This window comes from Penaeus japonicus, unplaced genomic scaffold (assembly GCF_977035675.1).
Source record: "Penaeus japonicus unplaced genomic scaffold, GWHDUDI00000001_assembly GWHDUDI00000021, whole genome shotgun sequence".
Classification (NCBI taxonomy): domain Eukaryota; kingdom Metazoa; phylum Arthropoda; class Malacostraca; order Decapoda; family Penaeidae; genus Penaeus; species Penaeus japonicus.
This window is the reverse complement of record NW_028234423.1, coordinates 30,944,147-30,954,146: the sequence shown is the minus strand read 5'-3', so window position 1 is coordinate 30,954,146 and position 10,000 is coordinate 30,944,147. Positions and strand designations below refer to the sequence as shown.

The following is a 10,000-nucleotide window of genomic DNA, read 5'->3' as shown; positions in this document are numbered from 1 at the left end:
CATCGTCTTCATCGTCGCCAGCACTTTCGTTTCCTTCCCCTCCTCCATCTGCTCCACCTTCACCTCCTTCCCCTCCTCCATCTGCTCCACCTTCACCTCCTTCCCCTCCTCCATCTGCTCCACCTTCACCTCCTTCCCCTCCTCCATCTGCTCCACCTTCACCTCCTCCATCTGCTCCACCTTCCCCTCCTCCATCTGCTCCACCTTCACCTCCTTCCCCTCCTCCATCTGCTCCACCTTCACCTCCTTCCCCTCCTCCATCTGCTCCACCTTCATCTCCAGCTCCTCCATCTGCTCCACCTTCATCTCCAGCTCCTCCATCTGCTCCTCCTTCGTTTCCAGCTCCTCCATCTGCTCCACCTTCATCTCCAGCTCCTCCATCTGCTCCACCTTCACCTCCATCTGCTCCACCTTCATCTCCAGCTCCTCCATCTGCTCCACCTTCACCTCCAGCTCCGTCTTCTCCATCTTCCCCTCTAAACCAGGCCTCAAAAACACCAAGGAAGCTTAGTGCGTCTTGAGCCGCAAAGACCTCTGTGATGGCCTTTCCATAGCCTTCCATCTTCTCATTTTCATCACTGAATGCTACTTGGACATCTTCCGCAAAAGTACGAAGATCCTCAACTGCTGCCAGATCGATAGATAGGCCATCGGCTTGTGCCTCTTTGATTTCAAGTATGGACATTCCAATTTTATTTGCAAGATTCATGTCCATCGTTTCTAAATCTGCATTGGCACTACCCAGAGCAGCGCGAATGCTCATTATAGATGTTTTGTTCATTTCCGCGCCACTTCCACCTCCATCTATTAATTCTGTCAGACTGCCAGTTAGGTCTGTGAGCAGCTTATTCATGACACCAAGGAAATAGTATTGTTGATAAGCCGAATTTTCTTCTGATTTGGATTTGAACATCTCCATATCAAATTCTTCTGTTATCATAGTATCAAAGAACAATTGCTGAGAAGACAGGAAACCTTGTGTTTGCAGAAGTTCAGTTTCTGTCCGATCAATGAGATCCATTAACACGGTTACATCTACACCAGCATCGCCATTTGCCATAGCAGTGAATTCGTAAGATATAGTCTTTAAAGAAATAACATCTTCTTGGGAGATAAATGCTGAGCCCATTACAAAAACTTCACAGATTTCAACCATAGAATCAACAAGAGACTGAGCATCTGTAGAAACACCCATGTTTATTGCTGATTTTACTATTGTGGACATTGTGGCTATATCTTCAATATTGGAATACATTTTCCTATTTTGAACTGCTGTCCCGTATCCGTTTACAAGTTGGCTCAGTTGGGCAGACGTTTCAGATAATCCAGAAATCAAGTCAGGTATGTCTTCCAGCTCGGCTCCCTTGCTAGCTGAGATGCTGCTCAACTTTTCACCGGCAACGACTAGTTTTTCCACGTCGCCTTCTGACATTATCAACCCATCTACAAATAACTTCCCTGATATTTCTTGTACTTCTGAAATTATACCATTAACATCTATTTCGTCTTCTGCGACACCACCTTGTTCACCATTCTCATTTTCCCCACCATCCTCTACCTCATTTTCATTAATGCTTCCCTCATCATCAGCATTAGCTTCCTCATCATCAGCATTACCTTCCTCACCATCAGCATTATCTCCCTCACCACCATCACTACTTCCCTCACCACCGTCAACATCTTCACCATTATCGTCAGCAGGAATTATCATGAAGCTTGTCAGACTGCTGATGACGCTTGCTATTGCATCATTTGCTGGCGCAGTTTCAGCTAAGGACTCCATATACTGGTTATTCAAGGTTGAACTTTCTGTAGCTTCATAAAGACCATCTATCATCTTATAAACTTCTAATAGTTTCTCGATACCAGTACCATCAGTATCTGGCAAGGTCACAGTGCTGAAATCAATTTCTTCTAGCTGTGACTTAAAGTCAAGAGGAAGAGTGTTCAAGTCAGAAGCAAAACTGACCAATATGTCATAGGCATCTGAAATTTGTTGGTTAAAGTCATATGTCTCTACATTGCCCATGTTCATTGTGAGCGTTCTTAGATTAGTTCTAGCAGTCTTAATAACATTTGCTGATTCTTCTAAAATCTGAGATGTTCTCTTGTTATAAAATGCTTCTTGTGAATAAAAGGCGTAGTTTTCTGTTTTTTTTGAGAGGGAAGCCAAATTCTCCTGTAGTTCTGAAAGGAATGCTATTTCTCCACCATATTTCTCAGTCGCAAGTTGTAACTTTGGTGCCATTGCCGACAATTCTCGAATTGCCATTCTCGATATTGAAAAGGCATTTGTTGTCAGAGATTTTACCATCATATTCACTTCCTGGACCTCTAGTACTGCATTAAGGGTACCGCTTTCCTCAACATTGCTATCAGATGGTATGAGATCCATCATACCTGAAACAGCTTCTCCAGCTCTTGAAAAAATGCGAGCTTGCCTTGTTGATGCCAATGAGTTAGTTATGTCTCCCAAAAGCTGTACAACTTCGTTATAGTTTTTAACTGAAGAACCTACTTCCACTCCCTGCATGGCCTTCATGAAGGGTTCCACGGTTTCTTGCACAGACCCCATGTCAATATTCAAGGGGTCAGAGGATGCTTCTTTCAAGAAGGTTAGCATGCTATCCACTTCTACTAATACTACTTCATTTCCATTCTCATCATTTTCCACAATACCCTCAGCGAATGACTCTAGTTGACCACAGTACATGAACACGCCATCCACAGCAGCATCTTCCTCATCTTCCGTAACCTCCTTATCTTTATTTTCTATTGCTGTGGTAATACTCTGTGTAGCAGTCTCCATCTCTGTAGTCAGCTCTTCAAGTTCAAGTGGCGGTGCAGTACCTTCCAGAGCAACTTTGAGGCTAGGGAGCTCTCGCAAAAAGCCTTTACACATTTCTACTTGGGATGACTTGATTTCTCCGGAAGTCCATTCTGTTAGAATACTTCTAGACTCTTTGATGATCTTCTTCATTTGTACCGAGGAGGCACTTGCAGGGTCTGGATCATCAGTACCTCCTGCTTCCTTTATCTCGGTCATAGCAACACTAAATTCTTCAAGTACTGTCTGAGCACTCTTGGTAATAAATAACTTTTCTTGTGTCAGTGATTTTTGGAGAGTGCTTTCAACTGCAAAACTACCAATGACTTTATTTAATGGAGTATCTGACTGCAATACAAAGAGCTCTGTAGCTTTCAGATCAGGTATAAAGCGAGGATTTTCTACAAGGTCAGATGCAAACAGAACTTCAGAACTTCTTTTAAATGACTGGAACGTTTCCTCTGAGATTGATGTACTCATCAAACTAATTTCAATTAATGATTTTGTAAATGCAGAAGCCGCTTCCAACAGTGATTCGTCTTCGATAACGAGAGATTCATCTGTCACAGTACCAACAGATTCTACAAAGATTTGGAACTGACCTTCTAGGTTTTCTATGAATGATGAAGATTCTTGAGTAACGAGCACGCTCCTACTCGCAGTGGCAGAACCTGACAGCAATTCGGCAGACTCCATAAGAGTTTGTTTACTAGTATCAATGGCTGTGAGTGTAGTATCTATAGCTGCTGTATCTACCACAACACCCTCTGTTTCCTGAAGTTGACGCAGATCCTGAATAATAGCACCACAAGCCATCAATGTACTGTATTGAAGATTGTTTATGTTAGTTGTGGCGTCTTGCAATATCAGATTTACTCTGCTTATGACTGACTCACTTGAAATAGCTGAATCAGCAGTATTTGTGCCACTTGTTTCACCTGTGCCATCTGATCCACCTGCACCATCAGTACCACTTGAGCTCTCTGAACCACCAGAACCACCTAAACTCTTTAGTCCTTCAAGCTCTACCATTACATCTCCCATAAGCAGTTCTAATTGTGTACTAACAAATGCTTGTTGTGAAACTTTCAGAGTACTCTCTGGGATACTGACTTTCGAGAACAACGACTTCCCAAATGATGACCCAGTGTTTGAGCTTTCACCAGCACCTTCATCTCCAGCATCACCACCTGTGTCCCCGGCATCACCACCTGTGTCCCCAGCATCACCACCTGTGTCCCCGGCATCACCACCTGTGTCCCCGGCATCACCACCTGTGTCTCCAGCATCACCACCTGTGTCTCCGGCATCACCACCTGTATCCCCGGCATCACCACCTGTGTCTCCGGCATCACCACCTGTGTCCCCGGCATCACCACCTGTGTCTTCGGTATCACTACCTGCATCTCCACCACCACGCACACCATCACCTGCTTCCATGGCTACTAAGAATGCTGACTGAGATGACACAGAGGATTGAACTACATCTTGGGCTGAATCAATGGCACTTATCAAGCTGGTAACATCCCCAATATCAGTGTCTCCTTCAGAAGTGCTATCAGCGCTTAATTGGAAAGCGAACGTTCTAATTTCGGCAAGAAGGTCTGGTGTTACTAAGAATGCATTTGTAACTTTTTTCAGTAAGGTCTCTACTTCAACAAATATATCAGCTGTGTCACTATTTCCCTTCATTGTAGACATCCTGCTGACGCTGGTTTTCAAGATGGTCAAGGTATTACTTGTTTCTTCTGCAATGTTGAAAGAACTCTTTGTTGCAGTTTTAGATTCCATAGCATTTATATTTTCTGATACAGATGCCTTTACAGTAGTAAGAGTATCTGTAAAATAATTTATTTGAGTAATGTCAACATTTGCTAGAGCTGCATTTATATCCGATGCAAGGAAGTTTTCAATTGAATTTATAACCTTAGAAACTTCCAAATCCTCAATATTGTCGAAATCAGTATCAAGGAGACTATTAAATAAGTATGCCTGATCTAGTTCCAGGTCTTCAGTTCCACTTGAACCTTCATTTTCCTCTTCTGTATCTGGAGTTTCCTCTTGTTCTCCAGGTCCTTCACTTTCCTCATCCATACCCTCTTGGTCATCAGATCCTTCACTTTCCTCATCCACACCCTCTTGGTCTTCAGGTTGACTTGATCCTTCATTTTCCCCTTCCATGCCATTATTTTCCTCTTGGTCTCCTGTACCTTCTGAACCTCCTAAAACGAATTGGTCCAGGGCTCCCTTGATTCGAGTTATGGAACTTTCAAGTTCAAAAGATTGGGCAACAGATTCAGATTGGGCAACAAATTCTTTGGATTGCTGTGAAGCAGTTATGAACTGAGACGTAAGACTGACAAGCTCTTTAAAATGCTTGATACCTTTTCCTGCACTTCCAGTTATTGCTGTGAAGTCAAAGGCTGCAAGTTGATCCCCAAAATCATCTGGAATAAGTCTCAGATCAGAAGAGTATTCGAAGAGGATATTATATGCCTCAGTCACGGTAAGATCTTCAATATATTCTGCATCCTCAGACAACACTCCCATTGTTGATTGTAAGCTCATAAGGGCTTGCAATGAAGACTGTAATGTTTCCTCGGTATTTTCAAGTGATTTTTGTATGATTCTATTGTTTTCCTCCATTTTCTTCCTCTCTACTACTTCAGCACCACGAGTATCAATAAATGCCAGTTTCTCTATAACATTATCCAAGAAAGCAACACCAGTTGTTGTTGAAGAAAGACTGCTCATGATACTTGCCATACCTTCTTCTAATGTTTTGATTTCGACTGCTGTCATAGTAGCTACATCAATGTTTTGCAGCTTAAAGTAGAATTCTGTTACTTCTTTAACTTCACTTAGCTCCTCTGAAGCACTTGTTGCAGTGTTTATGACTGACTGGTAAGAGCTTCTTATCTTTTGGCATGCAGCTTTTGAATATACACTCTGCTTATCTTTGGTAGCACCTCTCTTTGTTTCAATAACTTCATTCAAAACAGAAGCCTTCTCCTCTTTCACGACTGTCATTAGATCTTCAAGCATTGTTATTTCTTTGACATCCTCACTCTCCACTTTAATGACTACACTTGACAAAAATTCTGTGAAAGTCGTCATAATAGCAACGTCACCAGATTCATACGACCCGTCTTGCTCTAAGAAGTTTTTGAAATTCCCAAACTCAACAATATCCAGGGACATACCAGAACTACTTTCACTAAGGTTTCCTTTGATAGTACTAAGAAGAGTTTGAATGCCCGAAAGTTTTTCTTCAACATTTTTGAACAGAGTTAGTTTTTCTCCGCTTGACTGTGAAGCAGAACCTTGAGAAATACTTGATGATTGTGTAACTATGGTAGATTTTATCATTCGTCTTAAACTCTTTAATTCTTGAACTTTTTTCTCTTGTGTCATGGCTATATCTTGACTTGTCAATTTCTCAAGGGTGCTGCTGAAAGAAGAGCTCATGCTAATGGATGTCTGTCCTGCAATTTCCATTACATTTTGTAGTACACTAGTAAACATCTCATCAGTTAACTCTTCATCTAATGCAGAGGTCAATATGGAATCGGCTTCTGAGAGTGAAGATACATCCTCTTTTATGGTATATAACTCATTTGCATATTCTGAATCAAAAACATCTTCCGTAAGACCACCTCCTAGTGACTCATCTATGTCACCGGCAAGAGTAATAGCATTATCTAGTTCAGATATTATTTCCTGCTCAACGGTCATGTCCTGTAACTCATCTGTAAGGGTATTTAATATCTTGAGGTCCTTTTTGGTAGCTATATTGTCTTTAATTCTTTCCAAAATAGATGTTACTTTCGTAATCTTTTCTGACTCTATAATTTGACCACCACTGTCATCACCCAAAGTGTTTAAAATGCTGATTAACACTTGTTTAACATTTGTTGCAGCTTCCTGATACTTCTGCTTGGTCTTGATAATATCCTCTCTCTTGTTATCTGCAACAATCATTTTTATTTCGTCTGATAGTTTGCTTTTGACAGTAGAAATCAAAGCTGAAAGTTGTTTTATACCTTTACCGACCTTCTTTTCAGCAAGTAGACTCTGCAATGTAGATATTTTTGATTTTACTTGATCCAAAGTTGTTTTTGTTATTCCTAGAATATTAGAGTCAAATTGAATCAAAATGTCTCTTAGTTCTAAAACTGTATTCTCTTCACTGTCTTCTGTTTCCTCACCAATGGCTAAAAGATCTCCTGTTATTTCTGACAATGTTGAGAATGTGCTTTCGGCTTCTAAGAATACGGCCATCTCAGAATTTTTCTTCTTACTTTTTTCTTTAATTGATTTCTTTTTGATGACACTTTCTTCTAAAACTGAAAGAGTATCTACAATGCCTTTTATAGTCTGAGCATCTCCACTAATAGTAGATTTAGTTAATCTTAAGATGTTAATCTTTTCCTTTAACTCCTCGGTTTTTTCAACTGTCATTAAATCTACGTCATCGACAATGATATCGCTGATTTCTGTAATGACACCTTCAGAACCTGATGTATCAGAACTCTCAGATATATCCTTGAGTATCATATTGAGATCTATAACAGCAGCTTCAATGGTGTTCACTAACTTTAATTCCATAGTGTTCTTCTTTGTTTTTGCTAGAACTTCATCACTGCTCATTAGTTCTTCCAGCTTAGTGGATGCCACAGATTTAAGCTCTTGTATGTTTGTGATGCCTATGCCTTCAGTAACCTTAATAGATTTGATCTTTTTAACTGATGATTCTATTTCAGTTATCTGCTCGGCAGTGAGAGATGTAACAGAGATATCCTTGACTAAACCAATCAAGCTAGTCACGTCCTCATTCGAGGATTCTTCTGATGCCAGACCTATGTCTAAGATGAATGTAGATGTTACTTCGAAAATGATTTCCATAATAGCGACTGTTTTTTTCAGTACAGCAGACTTGGCTGTGATCTTTATAGCTGCCTGAGTGGATGATAGTTTTTCAACAATAATAGATAATATTTCATCCATTAACTCCAAAGCAGTATTTTTCTTGACCTCATCTAGCTCACCAATATTTTCTAATGTTTCAAAAGTTTCATATAATTGTTTCAATTTATCGAGATCATTTACCCTTACACTACACATATCTTTTATAATGTTGAGTACAGTAAGAAATTCTTCTATATCTTTATTCTCTTCGGTGGAAGAATCAACAGTGAGTGATCCGAATCTTTCTTGTATGTCTGATATGATCTTGCTACTGGATTGCATAGTAGTTGAAGTTGTCCTCTCTTCAGAAGTTACTGTAATTTCTTCCAACAATTCTTCTATATTCCCTGATATGAATGATATTTGAGTTTCCATCTCATCAAAAACTCCAGTATCTATATTCTGCAAAGAGTAGGCACCTACGAGTTCTGTATTTAGTCTGCTCAACTCCTTGACTGTATCAAAAGTAATGGCATCTGTTGATTCCATTTCATCCAAAACGGTTTGGATATCATCGACAACAAACAGTGTAGTTGATTCAGCTTCATTACCTTCAAAGAAGGTCCTCAGTGATGCTATCTCCGTTTCAAGGATTAATAGTTCTTCAGAAGCTTTATTTAATATGGCCTTTTTATTAAGACTATTCCTTGTCATCATAAGAAACTGCTGCTCATTCTCAACAGCAGAAATTGCTTGCAATACACTAGATTGTAATTCAAATAATCCTGATATTTCCTGTCCTGCTGTAACTGCAATTCCCTTCAATTCATCTAGGTTGGACTGAAGATCTGTATCTGTCGTTTCAAAGACCATGTCTATGTAGTCTTTCATTATGTCCTTGAGAACTGTTATTATTTCCAGTTCTTCACTTGAATCAGCCGTAACTGTATCTCCAATCGTTGTTATTTTGGAATCAATTTCACTCTGAATGTCTTTAAGTACCATAAGTATTGAATCTAGACTCTGTTCTTCCATGTCAAGTTCTCCTAAAGCTTCTAATTCCGTTTGTCTGCTGATCGAAGAGTCCATTGCTCTTTCCACAGCAGTCAGGGCATCCACAAGGTTACCAACACCCTGGCCATCACTGAGAAGATTCAGTTTTTCTTCAGCAGCAGCAAACGTTTCCTTTAGCTGGGTAATATCCTCCATAGTTGCTGAATCCAAGTTTTTACCAATTTTTTTGGAAATTTCAATTACTATACTGAGTTCTTCCATATTTTCACCAATCAGTTGTTCAGCATCAAAATTATCAATGGTAACACTGAGTTTCATTTGTATATCCTCCAGTGTTTTCTTAGCTATTTTTGAAATTTTCATGGTGGCTTTACTTGCGATATTTGATTGGACTTCAGACAAAGACTCGTCAACTGCTTCTTCAACATCTTCAACAGCTATCTGTAAGTCATCAATGTTATCAGGTTTTTCATTGCTACTTTTAATGGCTTCAAGCCCTTCAACAACACCTCTTAACTGTTCAACGGTGTCTGCAGTGAAAACAGTAGTTTCTAAGATATTTTCAAGTATTTCCTTAAAACCGGTTATGGTGTCAGTGTTTTCTGTGCTAGTTATCTCAAATTCTTGGATACTTATTACAACTTTTAAAATTTTTGTAACTTCAGTCTTCACATTTTGTAGAACTGTTGACGAGGCTGTCAACTCAGCTAACTCCTGCTCATCTGAAAGATCCTCTGAAAGAACTGATTTTAGGTCGTCTATGGCTTCAACAACATCTTCTGAAGTATTTTCAAAGCCAATTATTGTTACTGAATCTTCTTTTAAAATAACTAGATCTAATATTTTTCCATTCATGGAAACTAACTTTTGAATTGTTTTCTCTGACATAAAGTCTTTATTTTCTTTCATTTCATCAATAAAGTTTGCAACATCATCGACTACATTATTCTTTATCTCAGTATCTCCTGCTCTTAACTGCTGAAGAAGAGACTGTAATTCTGTCAGTTGGAACTGTGCGCTTTCGAGAAGCTCAATGCTATTGTCTTCCTCTGCTGTAGCTTGATCAATCTGGTTATCAACTGATGTTTTAGCCTCTTTAGCAAGATCTATGGCCTCGACTATGTTTTGTACACCATTTCCGGCACTGGTGTCAAAGTTGGTTACAAAAAGTCTTAATTCCTCAAGTGCAAATTCTAGTTTACCAACAAAATCTTCAGACACGTCACCCGAAATTACCTGGTTAAACATATC

At 39.6% G+C, this 10,000-nt stretch overlaps 1 protein-coding gene across 2 annotated transcripts in view; it reads right to left on the bottom strand.

The window, feature by feature from the left end:
* The window catches only part of LOC122263659 (uncharacterized), a 41,966-nt gene that overhangs the window by 2,506 nt on the left and 29,460 nt on the right, over positions 1 to 10,000 (bottom strand). For both annotated transcript variants that reach the window (XM_086548978.1, XM_086548979.1), the window contains exon 9: positions 1 to 10,000. This exon is cut by the window's left edge; it is cut by the window's right edge and continues 2,210 nt beyond it. In XM_086548978.1, coding sequence (XP_086405104.1) covers positions 1 to 10,000 — 10,000 coding nt within the window.